The 17259-nt window shown below is 41.0% G+C and overlaps 2 protein-coding genes across 4 annotated transcripts in view; one reads left to right on the top strand and one right to left on the bottom strand.

Annotated features, from left to right (window-relative positions):
* The window catches only part of agbl4 (AGBL carboxypeptidase 4), a gene marked incomplete at its 5' end in the record, with an annotated part of 232391 nt that extends 219883 nt beyond the window's left edge, over positions 1–12508 (bottom strand). The window contains 2 exons of one of the 2 annotated variants that reach the window (XM_079267619.1): positions 10608–10726; positions 12459–12508. In XM_079267619.1, the coding sequence (XP_079123745.1) occupies positions 10608–10726; positions 12459–12508 (169 nt within the window). Of the gene's footprint in view, positions 1–10607; positions 10731–12458 lie in introns of both variants that reach the window. The other variant, XM_079267620.1, reaches the window with a different exon arrangement.
* Positions 12509–16714: 4206 nt separating this feature from the next.
* elavl4 (ELAV like neuron-specific RNA binding protein 4) overlaps positions 16715–17259 on the top strand; it is a gene marked incomplete at its 5' end in the record, with an annotated part of 64994 nt that continues 64449 nt past the window's right edge. For both annotated transcript variants that reach the window (XM_079267623.1, XM_079267622.1), the window contains one exon: positions 16715–17202. In XM_079267623.1, coding sequence (XP_079123749.1) covers positions 17155–17202 — 48 coding nt within the window. The remainder of the gene's footprint in view (positions 17203–17259) is intronic.

Raw genomic sequence — 17259 nt, 5'->3', positions numbered from 1 at the left:
TATTTGTTCTAAGGCGGGACCGCTGTGTGTACTTAAAACACTTGGATCTCCATCTGTAATGTCAAGAATCCCTCTGGTAATCTACTTAACCACCGGTGCTTTCTCTGTATTTATTTGATTGGCCAGTCCAGTGTTGTGTGTGCTGATCAGATTGGTCCATATTTAACAGGCTAAAAGGTGAAGTGGCAAGAGTGAATCCAGGAGTTGAGCAAATCAGGAGAGAGGACGTCTGTAGATACGAGGGTGGGTTGTTCAACAGTGAGGAGCACTCCAACGCAGAGGAAATCTCTCATTGTGGAACAGCTTTTCAATCTCGGGAATTACATTAAGTGCTGGTACTGTCAATGCAATGCCAGCTTTTCAGAAAGGAAAAAAAAAGAAAAGCTAAAGCAGGAAAAGGCATTACTGAATGCCATTCAAAAGCCTTGGCAGCAGATCAAGGAGTCTTTCAGCAAGCATTTTTCCAGGCACAGCACCCAAACCATCGTGCAATTAAGAGAAATTAAGATATGGAAAAATATATTTATAAAAAGTCACAAAGTGCAAACATAAATTCTTTTTTTTTTTTTTGAATATAACATAAAAGTAATCCATCCTATGACAAGCTAATCCCTCTTTACACCATCGGATATGGGAGATTAAGAGACATCATTTGGAAAATCAATTTCGACATAATTCATCATTGATGAATAGAGGCGACTGTGGCTCAGTGGTAGAGCAGGGTCGTCCTTCAATCAGAGGATCGGCGGTTTGATCCGCTAGTCCCTGTTGATGTGCCCTTGGGCAAGACACTTAACCCCAAGTAGCTCCCGTAGCTGTGCCTACGGTGTGAATGTCGTATGAATGTTAGTTAGTCCTGATGGCCCCCCGTGTATGAATGGGTGAACGATGACGTATAATGTTAAGGCGCTTTGAGTGGTCGGAAGACGAATGAAACACTGTACAAGTACAGTCCATTTACCATGAAGAGCGCAGGGAGCTATTTGGGATGAAGTTGTACTGTCTCAGCAGGAGGCTCCTGATGATTCCCAGATGTATGATGCAGAGATGATAACTGGGAAAGAAAGGACTCCAAACAGCTTCGTATCATGACATCTCTGCATTACGTTGTGGTTCAAATCACAATAGGACGTCCTCTTGTTGTTATGTCTATGTATTGTCTCTTGTCTTCCAATAAATAAATAAATAAAAATCATAATAGGAGCAGGATGGAATGTACCCTCATGAACTGAAGCACTGGGAGACAATCTCAGTGAGTGGAGTTCATTTAACAGTGTTTTATTGTTACAAAGAAACATGCTGGATCACAGAAAGGAGTTACAAACGAACAGCAGGTCCGTCTCTTACAATGCTTCACGAGCAACGTTGCAACGCCGCATTAATTGCCGTGACATCATCTTCAATGTGACACATGCTAAAATCTTTCATTAGCAACCAAACACGTCCGTAATTCACTAATTGCTGTGAAAGGGGGACGCTCACAGAGTCACACAGAATTATCAATGGACTCAGCAGTTCCCTCAGCTCGCTGGAATATTTTAGCATCTCGCAGACTCTTGTTTTGATTTTCTGGGGTGCTACTTTAGTGTTTTGATTAACTCTAACTGCTCGCATCAGCATCGCCTCCAGACACAGGCAGCTGTTCTCAAGCAAGAAAAGCTCGATAATGAATGTTCAGACCAAAACAGAGCTAAAAGAGAGTGCATTGGACTTAGATTCATCCGGGGACCAGTGCCACAACTCTGCATGTGTAAATGAGCAAATGTTGGCGAACATATTTACCATAGCACTTGGTACTTTAACGAGTGATAATATGTCAATATTGTGTTTTTACAGCTGATTGCATCGCCCCCAAGTGGCCAAATATATCCAAGAACGCAGTTTGATGAATGTTTACGAATACAGTTTCCATATTTGCATATATTGTTATTGTTGCACTCTTTATATTAACTTTATATATCGCAACTGCTGCATCGAGATAAATAAAGTTGTATCTTTTTTTATTGTCTCATCTTTAGTATAATTCTCTGTGGAAATTGTAGTTTTCTCCAAATGTTTGGTTTTTTTTATCTACAAGAGCTTTTATCTTTAGAAACATTTTACATGTAATTTGTAAATAGTTGTACTAAATATTGAAGTCGAGATTATTTCCTCTACGTTTGATTCTTCACTACAAACACTGTAAATACAGAAGAAACATCCGAGAACCTCTCAAAACCAATAGATCCCACTTTCGTCTGAAAACTAGAGCACATTCCAACGTGTTCACGATTAAGAACTGTTTGAAATGTCCACAGAAAAAAGTCCTGACAACAGCATTTGCCCCCGAGGAGTGAATTTCAATGCTGTTTACTTTGAGCAGTAGACCTACAAGATAGCTGCCTGGATTCAGACCAAAATGCGTGCTATCAAAATTCTGCTCCTATCAGTATTTCACCCTTCACTGTATGAGCATATTCTGTACATGAATGTGTGTTATCAAACAAACCCTGGCACACCAATGAAGCTCATCTCACTGAGAGGTTTTCGAAATAAATCATCAGAATAAACACAGGCATCTTGAAAAACACAAACTGGCAAAGCATTACAAATCCTTCGCCATTTTCCAAAACCGCGCAGTCTTGACTGGGATGAAAAATGAGACGTCTGCTCTGAAACTGTGTTTATGGTGTCAGGAATTGCTCCGAAATGAATTGCTGGATGAATCACTGGAGCCTTGTGCGCGAGCGCCACTTGTGCAATGCCGAAAACCTGGTTGCAGTAATTTCCACCTACGGCACACTTTGTATCAAGATGCTAGAGGCAGGCCCAGAGCCAGTGAGTAGCGATGCTCCAAAGTACATTTAGAACACAAAATAGCCTCAAGCTGGAATTTAAAAACAACAACAAAGTTTGTGTCAATCATATCCTTAAATACGTATGAAGTAACAACAACAATATAACACTTCCCAACTCACATGGCATGATATGGCACAAAAAAGGATATTTTCTTATACAACCCAGTGTCCGAATATTCCTCCCCTCAACCTTTCCAAATCGCACAGCCACACCGTGTACACGGTTGATAATCAAATCCTTTCATTCCTCACAAAGTCCAAAACATGCTTGCTGCTGCTGCTGCTAGCATTTGGTGACATTTTGAGAAGATGAGGTGCCGGCTGGGTCTCCTATGAAAAGCTCATATCAGAATCATCAACAATTATCTTACAAAACACTGAGGTTGTTTGTTCTACTTGCTGGCAGAGGAGGCATCTCCGACCACCGCAACTGAGCCAGAATGTGTTCACTCAGCGATTAGACGTGACCACATGCAACAGGCCCGCGTTCAGACAGGATTATCGCTTCTTGTTCCACTCGCTCTGCGTGCCGTGCAATCCGACTGACATCACTTCTCACCTCCCACGGCAGCGCACTCAGTCAAGCCCCGTTGAAGCCATGTGATAGAGGAAGATAGTTGTTGTGTGCAGTTATTGTAATTCTCAGATGAACCACCTTTGGAGTGTTTGTCCTGCTCAGACAATCAAATTTAGATAACAAACAAAGGTACGCTATAAGCAGAAGTACAACACTGGAATGACCTTTTACGTTAAAATGACAAACTTGTTAGCCACAGTTGCCTTTTTACTGAAGTTGTTCCAATACCAGAATTGCAAAAGTCTCCTATACAGCCTAAAATTCTGGATCAGGTATTAGCGAGAATGCAAGTCTATGCACGGATCCGATATCACGCTTTCATATCATATATCAGCTCATGAATGCTAGATGGGAATAACAACATGTGTCACTTGCAACCTGATCCGTAAGCCCTGCCGGATCAGTAATGCACATGTGCAACAAGGGATGAGAAAGAAGCAAGATGGCTCACACGCTACTTCCATCGTACGCTCCGGGCAAAAAAACGCTGCACCCAAAACCTGTGATAGAAGTAGCTAACGAGTGAGCCACCTCGCTTCTTCCTCATCTCTGTTGAGAGTTGCACATGCGCAGTATCGCATCAGGCAGGTGCTGGCTGAAAATAATTATGTTAGCCTGAGCTCGCGAAATGTCAGCAATCAGTGTTGCAGTCAAGGCCAGCTACACACGAACCAAGTCATAACGGAGACCCGAGATGTACCGAGACAGAGACAAGAATTTGAGGGGTTGAGACCAAGTCAAGATCAAGATCAAGGCAGGGCGAGACCCAATCAAGAGCAAGACCCGGACCAGCGAGAGTTCCACACCGCATGACACACTTAAGATAAAATGTGGAACATGCAAACTGCTGAGGAACTCCTGAAATTGCTTGGAAAGATCCACATTCCCATTAAAACACCCACAGAATAAAAGGAAGATTCCTCTTGATTCACATATTTTACTGCCATATATAATGTATATGTGTGTATTATATGTGTACCAGGAAAAATGTATTGATAAAATAATCAAAAGGCATTTTATGTGCGGGAAAGTTCATTTGTTTTCTATCCTGAGTCTGAGACCGAGAACTTCAAAAAGGGGTCTCGAGACCGGTCGAGAAAATATACAGTGGATTCATAGACACTGAATGCAAGTTTTTGTGCTTAGCAATGCCCCTGCTGGAAAGCTCCCCTCAGGGTCAAACCAATATAACACATCCCAACTCACATGGCATGATATGGCACCAAAAAGGACATAAAACCGACAAAATACGCCGGAAGAAAGCCAGAGATAGGACATGGCGATAATAAAACAAACACAATAATCATAAAGAGTAATCTCTTATGGATACAAATGGCCAATAAATAGCATAAATCAAAAGCAACGGTCTCGCCAACAGTCCCTGGACAACTCGAATTTATCTCCATACTCTTAAAAGAAAGAGAGAGGAGAGAAAAGTGCTAAAAGGGAAACTGGAGAGGCCATTTCGTGATTTGAGCAGTGAAGCTTCTCCGCTGCCAAGGACATGTAAGAGAGACGGAGAGACTGGGAGTGCCTCTCGATACATCAGACGTCAGGAGTGCTCCCTCCCACTCAGACCAATGGATCTTGTTTTGGAAAGCCCATAAGTGTTAGAGCAATCTAAGTTTGGTGTGCTACGCAAAAACAAATACATTTTTTACATATATACAGTTCATGTACAAAACCGAAAGCCATACGAGAGCACAATTCACACGACTGAGTAACGTCGTCACGTGACAGGGAGACATATCCGAATTATGATCATGCTGAATAAAGACAAAATGAAATTTGTTCAGTGTTCCCGTGTTTCCTGCCTCTCCTTCTGGGTTGTTCCATCGGAGCGGGAGGTCGAGGCAGAGCGCTGAATACTGCAGCAAGCTCTGGCCTCTCCAAAGCCGCTTGATTGTAAAAACGTTTCCCTCTTCTTTAATCAACGTAAACTCAACTATCCTGATTCATGGGGCACTCTGGAGTATATAAATATCTTCTGCCAAGCTTGACTGCGTTCTCTCCCAACCAGCACCCCCCCCCCCCCATTCATATTAGTCTTTTCTTCTGTACTCCCTTATTTCCTTTCCTCTTCCCAGATATCTATCTCTCGCTCTGCATTACTATCCCTCTGTCTTTGCTGTGTAAATGTTAACACAAATCTCGAATCAGTCATTCTTTAGAGGGACTGTGCAGCAGCAACATGACCATTTCTGGGAGAAGATAAGGCCGGACAGATTAAATACACTGTTCTGTGTCGGAAGAAAGGAACGAGAATATTAAAAGGGAGGGGAGAAGCAAAAAGGGAAAAACAAAGAAACGTTCATCATCAGTGAACAGTGGAAATATTTTCCTCAACATTTATCCTCATTACTTATCTACCGGCAGCCGTATTTCTCTCTTTTATCTCGACGACAAAGGAAATATTTCTTCATCAATTATCGTTACTAAGGGATGATTTAAAGTCCATGAAGTGTTTGAGCGATTCTATAATGTCAGAGGTGAGAACCTTGATTGAGAGAAAGTGGCACAAAGCATGAACACATGCAGGCATTGACCTTCTGACACTTCTCTGACGATGATCAGGCCAGGAGCGAGCGATCACTCCTCTAACGGTGTAGTTCAGTGCGTCAGATATTGTGTTGCATAACTAGCCACCAAAACGAACAACACACAGCAATCTGTGATCATTGCAGTTTGAATTCTGAAGATTATATTGAGTGAATAAGTAAATAGGCGAGAGAGAAGGCAAATACTGAATACTAAACTATTTCAATTACTGAAGAAGTGTGAGAGAAGCTTGCCTTGTTCCTTCACCAGCTGTTATGTTGACATAAGACATTCAGAAAATGTGAATTTATTAACATTGTCGCACTGTACAATCAGTTGCTTTTTCATGCTTATTTAATGTCTGATATTCTAGACAAAATATACAAGTCAGGTTAGCAACTCAGAGAGACAAAAACATATAAGTCTCCAAAGGCCTCGACTGTTTGGATCCTCGCTGACAGGAAAGAACGGTATGTGCAAATCTGTCCTGCAGTCTGCCATATAAGTTGGATTTGTATTGAGTGAATTGATTGTGAAGCCAGATGAGTCGATGAGTTGCGCTTATCAATGGACCCCATGAAACACTTTTCTCCCCCAGGGAGTTTCTTTGACCATGTACTGTAAGTCATTGTCAGCAGACAGCAGTCGGACTAATCAATGAGTGCTTAATTACATCTGGTGCAGAGTCCAGAGGTGCAGCAAAACAATATGCCCGCACTGCCAGTGTCATCTTTTGTAGAGACAGATGGTATTTTAGTCAGCGACATTGTGAGGATCCACCCGCAAAAAAAAAAAAAAAAAAGAATTTGGGACTTAGCTGAAAATGTCAACAGTTGGGAGTGTGTGACGAAACAAATGTGACAAGACAAGATAAGAATGTCATTTGGATTTCACTCTAAAAAACAATTAGGCTGCTCTTATCACTTTCATGAATCTCTGCCTCTTGACACGACACACAGCAATGGGCCACGACTTCATGTTTACAGATTAACAAAGTCTTCAATTCCCTACCATGATGTTTGCATTGTCCTAAGTAGCATAAAAAGATGATCTCAACAAGTAAAGCCCTATTTGCATATGTTAATGAGCATTTGCATATTGCTCTTTACACAGTCAACTAAAGCAATGAGTACGGTTTGCAATGACTTAAGAAAATAGTCGCTCTCATCATACTGTATGTTATCGTTACGCAGAAGTGGAAAAGGGTGCTTTTAATGGTTCGGAATAACTCCGTGTCAGGAGACCTGTTGACTGAGACACCTACTGTATGTAAATCTGGAGGCCATCACTGACTCTGATCAGCATAGGACTGACAACAACGTGAATTAAGCCTCATCTAAATGTAAATGAGGTTTTATACCTTTGGCAAACAGGTTACGTAACCATCTATTTAAAAACAAAACAGATAGACTGTATTCTCTGCTATACTAATGCAACAAAATAAAATCTGTGCTTTATGAACATGGGATGCAGATAGCTGTCGACCAAAGGAAGAAAACAACCTCACTGAGTTATAAGTGTGCATACACTTCAAACGAAATCGTCCTCTTGAAATGCGCCATTCAATCTGGTTTGAGAGAGTAAGATAGACATAGATTGTCACGAAAGACCATTTCAATAGCTCTGAGAAATATACACGCCCATCCGACGTGCAAGACACGAGGCGGGAGCTTACACACTCGTCTCCAATTTCCTTTCTGTCATTGGTATCACAGATATCAGACTGAATGTATGAACAACGGCAGCTCTTCTAGCCTTACTGATACTGCAGGTATGCACAAAATCCTATCGAGTTTGAATATGGGCACTAAATCTACTGTAAAAACTAAATGCCATACCTGGTTAGATGACCCAAGACATTGTATGTTGCTGAAAGAGGTTAGAAATGATATGATTGAGTAGATCTGAAAATACAAACACTTCCACTGATTGAAAATACATTTCTTCTATCAACATTGGACTATTGCTGTACATAACATTTAAGTTTCAGCTCATTAAAAAACAACTAAAACGCAAGAAAATATTTATTGTAACAATAAAGAGCAGGGGATACAAACGTTACCGATATCAACCCAAGTCAAGTTAGTTTGAGTTGTACGATGTAACTCAGCGACCGTATTCAGTCATGAATGAAAACACAGATGCTATTTTTCGATGCAAAAATTCCTGTTAATATTATGCCAACATCACTCATTCCACTGATCAATTTGTGATTTTGTTTTTACCAGTGGTTTCTCACAATTCTCATAAATCAAATAAATATTTATTTTTCCACATGGCTAGCCCAACACACAAAGCAACGCGGGTTGTTCATGTCGCAATACATTTTCTAGAAAGAATGTCAGCTTTCTATTTCATCAAGTATTTATACCCTGAACAAAATATGTGACAGTTACCTTACCGCAAGGGTGAGTAATGCACTTTAGAATTTATATACATCATAATATATATAATTTCTATCCATCCCGACAGCAATTTATAGATTAAATGCTTTGACCAAAAAAAAAAGGAAAAATAATCTCGTATCTGTGGCTCTTGCAGAACTGTAATTCAGGCCAAATGATTTGACGGTCTTTACCTTTGCACACTCTGGCCAAGTCCTCCACAAGCTGCTAGTTTGACAGCTGTGAGTACTAACAATAGCCATGTTAGTTGTTCGTGTTGATTGTGAATATTTTGGGGGAAGGGCTTTGGTGGGAAGACCGAAGGGACGGGCTCAGTGTTGGCGAATTGGTGACTTTCTTGCTTGATCAGCGACTTTTGGAGCTAGTGCTGCTCGCTACTTTCATTGGAAAAGATTTAGCAATACTGAGCAGAATTTGTGAATGGAGTGGATTCAGAAGCTTGTGCACATTATTTTCCCGCCTTGAATTAAACTGCCTGGTACAAGTTATCCAGACATATGAGTACACTGTGAAAGAACTATCATAAACTAATATCAAGGCTCGCTTTCAAGTAAGGTGGAAAAATCCGTAATGCTTAAATGAAACGGCAACAGGGCATTCATTTGACATTAGCTGGCAAACATCAATTCATCCCCCATTGTAACTTTAGTAATGCATTTGCTGGAAAGAGATTAATATCAATTCCATAAATCATTCAGGAGATACATCCGGAGCCTGAGACACTGGTATGTTAGCTGATCTCAGTGTGGAAGCTCAGTGGCCATTAATCAATGTCTGAGCTCCTCTGGCCATGTCATCTGGGGAAAAAGGCACATTTATAAAAAGGGCAATCACCACACTGATATCTCAGCACAATCCTCCTAATGTTACATGTATTCACATCGTCATGCAGCGGTGCTATATAGGCATTCATCTTCATACACCTCTTGTCTACTGTATACAAATATGTGGATTTGCTTCCCCGTTTCTTTATTCATCCCTTCATACGCTCATGCAGGAGTGGTTTTCCTCTTATGAATTAATTAGTAGTAGGCCTGATCTATGACGACTGAACTTATTCATATTCTCTTACTCTCTGAAAAAGTGTATCCGAGACGTCATGATCGTTACAATCAATGTCAGAGAACAACTTGGACAATGACACCAAGGCCAGACATCAGAAAGTTAAAGTTCATCTCAGTCTGCCTGTGAGTGCCATCTGAACCTAATCTCCAAACAGACATTCTGTCCAAGAGAGACCGGCTGATTCTGATTTACTTGGCTTACTTGTGTGCTTGACTGTGTGCGGGTCGAACCACCTGACCTTGTCAGTGGTTAATAACTTCTATATTTTCATTATTGTGCCATTCAGCTGTCAAACAAAGGCCATCAACAAATGACACTTGAGTACATTAACTTAATGGTACTGTATGCATAGCTCCAACAAAAGAGCTGGACAAGGTGACATGGCAATCACCCTTTCAAGTATACTTAACATATTTCTCATTTTAGCCATAGTACAGGAAGAATAGAAGTAGAAGGTGGCTGCAAGAAAATAGTCCTGCGCTAAGTTGTAGTTATCCATCATAAAGATTTTAAGAGCCTAGCTCTTCTCTATAAATCTTTATATGAAGTCCCTGATTATATTGTTGCCAAGATATGTCTCAGTGTTGCTGGAGCTCTCAGACACACAGACTCAGTTAGTTGCTATATACAAAATGATCTCAGACAATTATACATGCTGAAGAAGCCTTCTGCTTTTGTACCCAAACCCTGGAATCGATTTCTTATTGACTTTGTGTATTTTTATTTGTATGTATTTTATTAAAGGTACAACAGACTGTAAATTGAGCACTTATTAGCAGCATAGTAGCAGTATTAAGTAGTATTAGTAATAGTATTAGTTGGGGCTCATTTCATGACTCAAAAACAGCTCAATGTTTTCCAGGACATGTCTGCCAGTATTTTTATTTTCCAGGTTTTCAAATATACATAGGAACGTTTATAGGTTCCAGGATTTGTCAATGTGTTAAATTTAATTTTGTGAGTGACAAGACAAAGCCTTATCCAGAATACTGTAAAACATCCACCTCTTTATGTGTGTGTGTGTTTCCTGAAGTTCCCATACAACATCTTGCATTGGCGCTTATTTGCAGCCTGCTCCGTAACAGTGGTACACAATACCAAAGTTGGACGTCATCAACATGAAAAGAACAACATAAAAACATTTACTGGATTAATACTTGTATCTTTCTCCAGTTTGCTACTTACCACTTTCAAAGCAAGCATCAAAAAGCAGATGTCCTTTTCGCGGACCTCCGGAGTAGCCTGGTGGGCTCACCATCAGCTTGTTCACATTTCCCACCAAGGCATCCTCTCCTCCAGTTTCACTGCCTGAAAAACAACATGTGTACGATTAGGATGAGTCAAACTTATGTAAATGTGTTCATTCAAAATTTGACCAGTAAGCTTTATCTAAATTCATTTTAAAGACCTTAAGACCTTAGTTATAAATAAATGAGATTAATACAGAATAAAACAGTCCTAGATTGTTGACCTTAAAATAAAAACATAGATTGCCATGCAGAATCTTACGCCACCACTAAACCAAAATTATGAGTAAAGATAACAAGATGAAAAAATGTAAAAGATAAATGTTGACTCATATATTCTAGTGATGTACTGTATACGCGACATCTTACTGAGAGTGAGTTTTGTTGACTTTAAACTGCATAGAAACAGGATCTGTGGTCCAAAATGGAGTAAAACAAATAAATAAAGCATATAAAGGTTGAAAAATATCGATATTTCTGTTTGCAGTAGAAAATGGACATTATAAACAATGTTGCTTAAATGTGTGGCTTCGTTTGAGCTTTTGCGTAATAATAAGTAAAAGACAGACATATTCCACAACAGTTGTTCTTCTTGTATAATTATTAGTTGAAGGCTTTCTTGTGAACAGGCCAGTACATTACACAAACAGGGTTAACATCTTTTGTCTTTATTCTAACACTTTATTTAACACACATTATGCCTTGAACTGGTGCTGTGCAAATACGACGATACTGTCATTCTGATTATTTTTATGTTTACCTTTGTATGCATTTGAATATTTTATGTATTGTGCATTTTTTTTGTTATTTAAAAAAAATAATCTTATTTTATTTTGTTATCCGTCTTTTACCAGCTGCTATCCACACTCAATACCATTCCGTGGTCCGGATGGTAAACACAGTGCAGTGAACCTCACAAAGCACATAAACGGAATGAAAAGCAATATACCTTATATTAAGAGCAACGGTACGTGCATCACAATCATTTGCATCTGTGAGTACATGCATGTTAAAGACCCAATAACTATCATTTACATTAAAAGCATAACTTTGTTGGATGCTATTGGGTTATTCTAAACCCATCCGCATTAGAAATGTAAAATGTGTTATCTATTTATAAGCATGGTGAACGTTACAGATTCAAAGAAATCTTCTGCAGCAACAGAAAAGACCACAAACTGAGATTGTATTCACTTTTAGTACATTTATTAAAATCTTTACCGTTATCCACTCATTCTGCTTCAAATATGTGTTCTCTTTTTTATCAACACAGTGGTCCTTACCCAATTTTTTGGGCATTTGTTTACGGATTATATCTTTAATATTGGAGGATAATTGATGAAAAGGAAATAGTCATACCGACAGCTAACGTTAGCTTATTAGCTACACAGCAGTTCACTGCAGGACCGACCCCTGTGTAACAGAGCTAGCTAGCAGGTACTCACACAGCCACTACACCTGCACGACTGAAGAATGGGATCGGTTAACATGCCAGCAGTATTCTGAAGTATTTCCGTGAGGTAGCCTACATTGCCAGCACATTTTTTACTATAGGGTTGGCTAACGTCATGCAGCTGCAACGCTATAGTTCATAACAAACTGGTGACATGAGTCTTGTTTACATCCATTGTGCCTGCTAGCTAGAATGTTAGCACACTTCACGTTAGCGTCAATACAGAGACACGGAGCGAGCCCAAAACATGCAGCTAGAATACGTCAGACAACTGGGCATCACCCGCAGTCCTTCTGCTTGTAAAGCAACGAAGAAGAAGGTATGGCTCGTATTTACACACCAGTCTCGACGTCTCTAACAGTGTTCTCCTCCATCTTCCTTTCCATCCTGTCACAGAGCAGCCGACGCTCCATGTGTGTTGCCACGGCAACGGAGCTCGAGGACGAGGGAGAGGCGTCATCAGTCCATCAGTCCACCGCTGCAGAAACACAAGACATCGGTTTACATGTTCATATGGGTAAGCTGAGCCAAGTTCAGTTGGTGAATTATATGCAATAGCAACAACAAACGGTATTGATTTGCGATCGATGATTTGTGCACTTGGATCTGAGCGCACAAATCAATAAACAGAACTACAGCAAAACAAAAGTAGCAGAAATGCCGATTGTTATTGTTTTTCTGTAGTGATGATTCCATGTCTTAAGCTGTCGGGAAGATGATTCTTAAAGATATAAGTTCGATTTTGTCTCTGTAAGCGCTAACATTTCCAAAAATGTACTGACTTAACAGTTATAATGATATTGCTATTATGTTTAGGGAAAGTCTTCATATGTCAAACATACGACGTTCACATTTGGCAGGCAACACTAAACTAGCAACGACTCCCATTACACTGAATCTGAACTCGAATCAGTATATTGTACACACCTCACTTTTATCACAGCCATACCTGCATTCTTAATGGTATTTTCAGAGAAGAAAGCCAATCATGGCAGGTGGCAGCCAGAGATTCTGAATCATCCTGCAGATTGATTAAAGCTGGAGGTTTTCTAGACAATTGGAGCATAGATGTCATCAAGGCCAATCAAGCCTGGCCCTATTTATTTCCCATTACAAAGGCTGCACCTGATTAAGTACATCAAATGAGCAGTCGCACAGCTCCTGGAGCAAGAGGCATACAGGCTGCTGCTAATTTTCAGGTTATAAGCTGTGTGTAACGGGCCCAAATGAAAAAGACCAGGGAGAGGGCAATGATTTTTCTCTCTGTGTGTGATCTGTGTTTGATGGCAAGCATCAACAGGCCGCTGAGTAGATAGGTCAGACTGATTATTTTTCAGATGACAGGAAGAGAATACAGAGCTGCTGTGTAATATTTCTCTAAAATTGAAAATTGAATAGCTGTCCTCCATGCTATGTCATTCCTTAAACTCTATGCCAATTAAAGAGCTCTATGGTGGTGCAATCATTCATTTTCGAGAGGGAGATTGAAATTGAATTATGGAGCATGATAAGAATGAATTAGATACGCTACATCTTTCCCTTGTTTCTCAGCTCTTATCAAACAGAGAGACTGCATATAGTTTAATTTACCGCAAGATCCTGGCTTGTCTCTGCCAGATCGTATGGCTGAAACTCACATTTGGTTGTTGGCTTGTGAAAGACAGAATTTGCATCAGAACATTATTTTCAATAGTATGACAGTTATAATTGGAAATACATAACATGACGTTATCTGTCAGATATGGCTATTTTTAATGTATCTTTTCGTAGGCTGTGATGTTGTTACTTTACAGGGAACCTGAAATTAAGGGGACATTTTCTCAAGTATTTAAATCTATTTATTATAAACAACTAGATGTAATTAGATGTAAATGTATGGGAGTTTATTGCAGCAAAGACTTTATGTTGTGATGGTTTTCCTTTTCCTCTAAAGCTCCATATTCTATGTTGTTAAGACATGTTTGAAGAAAGAGAAAAAAACCAGCAACACTTTCAACAATAACCCCACTACTTCCTGCCCAAGCAACACTCTGCATGCATAAAGTATGTTATTTTTGTCATGATGTCTGCAAAGTGCAACAATGATTTAATGAACACATCCATCTCTGGAAAACAGGATAACATGAAAGAGAAGCACAGTCCACACCGTGGTCTCTCAAATTTGAATTATCCCTCAGGAGAGTGTATTTTTATATGCTTATCAAAACATTTTTGACCCCTAATGATTTCTGAACATATGAATGTGCTTCACATGTCGACATCCCTGTCACGCTTTTAATACTGAATGTAACATTAAGAATCGGTGGCTATTTTAAGCGTGGGTGGCGAGTGACTGGAGGACACATCGCACCACCACCATCCAGTCAGAAAGCCCTTGAGGAAACAGTCGCTTTGGCACAGCAAAGGTATTTTTAAGCCCTGCTTCTCATTCTTTCAGAAAGATACTTTTTCTTCTAAACTGTGAAATGATCAAATAAGTCAGCTTGTAGCTCAGTACCACAACTGAAGGAAAGGAAAAAAAATCATGGTTGTGTTTACAGCCTGAAGCTCTGTGCGCGCGTGCGTGTGTGTGTGTGTGTGTGTGTGTGTGCTGGGGTAAAAATCTATGTTTTTGTATTGCAGCAAGTACAGGGAAACCCTTTTACTGTGGCCAGCTAAGGACTTCCACACATAAAGTCCATCTTCAATGAAGGAGGTAGTCATGCAAAAATCAAAACACAGGGCAGAAGTGGCCGCGAGTTGGTGACGGGTGGTTGGGCGAGGCAGGGTGGGGGGTTCGGGTGGGGGGGGGGGGGCAGAGACCAGCCGGCAGTACACAGAGAATCACTATGGTGACAGCAATCCGGGGGCTCAGGGGAGTGAGGCTTGGTCAGAGAGGCAGGCTTGAGAGGCAGCTGACTGAGGAATCAGCCCTCACTCTGGATGATTCAACTGACAGCTCCCCCCCCCCCCCCCCTCCCCCAGGGCTCTGCCGGACCAGCCCTCCCTAGAGACTGCGGGCTTTACGGAACAGAGATGTGGCTATAGCAGCCCTTTTCTGAGGGAAAGGGGAACAAAACGGAATTGAAGCCAACACAGCAAAACAGCTGAAGATGCTTCTGCATATCCTGCTGCTGACAAAAATATAAAAAAGAGAAAATGTGCGAATTAAAAACATGTAAACAATATTACATGACAAATCCTCGGTAAGTGTGAGTCTCTCTCCATATTTTTACATTTCCTGTTTTACGTGAACACCCGTTAAAACAAACAGTTTGCCAACACTTCCTCTGCTTTGTTTGCACCTCGCTGTTAACCCCCTCTCTCATCCATTAATCGTCACCCTCTCTTCATCCGCCGCTTCCTCCGTCTCTCCGTCCCTTTCTGCTGTGCTGGACGGTGTCCACCTAAACAGATGGTTCAGTGTCAAAAGGCAGCTATTAAATGGCCGCTCTCCCTGCTCTGATCCAAGACGGCCAAAACCACATTCAAAGCACGAGGAATAAATCCTTTGCCACGCTGAAGGAGCTGCGAGGAAGACACCACTAAGATTAGCATTAGTGAAGATGATAGCAGCTCCAATCACCCCGTCAACATCATTTTCATCAAACATGTTTTCTTGCTTTATTTTCTCATGGGCTTCAATTCCATGGACATTCTGACTTACATATACACTCATCGGCTGAAGCCAAACAATGTAGTGAATCACATCCTTGGAACAAGTCTCCCTCGTCTTTTTGTTTTTTTCCTTGTTTACTTGTTCCGTAGTTGGGATCTCCTGCCATGCCTGTGACTAGCTGCTTCGTCATCTCTATGCCACACCCTGCTGAGGAAAAGGACAACCACCTGACCTTGATGCTCGCATCAGCCTCACTTCTTTTTCTTGTGCTTCCTATGACCGAGAGGTACCATTCATTTCCACTCCCTTGAGGTCTCTTGATAGTGTGCAGGTTTTTATTACATTCCATTACTTTACATGTACCTGTCACAAAAAAACACCTCCAAGGTAGTCCTCGAATTATTTCCCTCCCAGAAGTCTTTGATAGTTTTTTTTTTCTACACTAGAATCCACAACCTGCTTTTGGAAGAGCCATAATTAGATAACAGGACTGAACACCATTAGTCCTCACACATGCACATTTGATACGGTCAGGGAGCGCAAACGCTCAGTCATACCTTTATACCTGTGTTTTATAGACACACACGGAAAAGGGTAGAAGAGAGGAAAATCTAAAAGATAGGAGTGGCACGGAGAGGAAGGGATGTGGCGGCGATGGTGTCGCTGTTGCTAGAACAGTCTTCCCACCTTGTGGCAGCACAGTGAACTGTAGCTGCATCAGTGCGTGAGCAATAGGAGGAGAGAGAGAGACAGAGAGATGGAGTGAGAGAGGGAGGGAGAGCAAAGGAGCGAGTCAGAGGGAGTGATACAGGAAGAGAGAGAGAGAGAGAGAGAGAGAGAGAGAGAGAGAGAGAGAGAGAGAGAGAGAGAGAGCAAAAGGGAGGGGAGTTTAAACTAAGTGCTATGTTTTGGGACAGGCTAATCTGCTGGCGAGCAGTGTGAGGATCGGAGCGTATTGTGTGAGCCAGTGTGCGGGGGACAGATAAGGGAGCCAGCCAGCCCGCCAGCCCGACCCACCGACCGCCTGACTGCCTGTTTTAATGTGCTGACTCTGGGGAGATTTAAAAAAAAAAAAACTGAAAAAAAAGAAACGGCATATTGAGTCCTGAGACGTGTGTGGAGACCCTGGACACAAACGCCACCACGACAGCCACAGCCTGCAGAGAGGCGCATCAACAGACAGGGGAGAAAGAAAAAATAGAGCACTGAAAAATCACAACTCCAAAATCAGAAAATTAAAAGAGGATTTTTTTTTTTTATCCCCCCTCTTTTTTTCAATTTATTTCATTTTTTTTTCCTTTCTTTCTTTCTTTTTTTGTGTTCCCGGGACCGTCTCCCAGCCGTAGAGAAGAAAACGGGGAGCAAAGACCTGAAGAGAATCTGAAAATAAACGGACAGAACGAACAAAAAAAAAAAAAAGCACCAAACCTGAACATGTTCGAAATAAGCCGAACACTCAACGCCGCTTTGTTGAGCAATGAGGTAAAGAGATTTGGATTTGCTTCTTTCTCCACACTTCACCTGTGCGTGTCTGCTGCC

This window comes from Melanostigma gelatinosum, assembly GCF_949748355.1.
Source record: "Melanostigma gelatinosum genome assembly, chromosome: 4".
Lineage (NCBI taxonomy): Eukaryota > Metazoa > Chordata > Actinopteri > Perciformes > Zoarcidae > Melanostigma > Melanostigma gelatinosum.
This window is presented reverse-complemented; position numbering and strand designations above follow the sequence as displayed.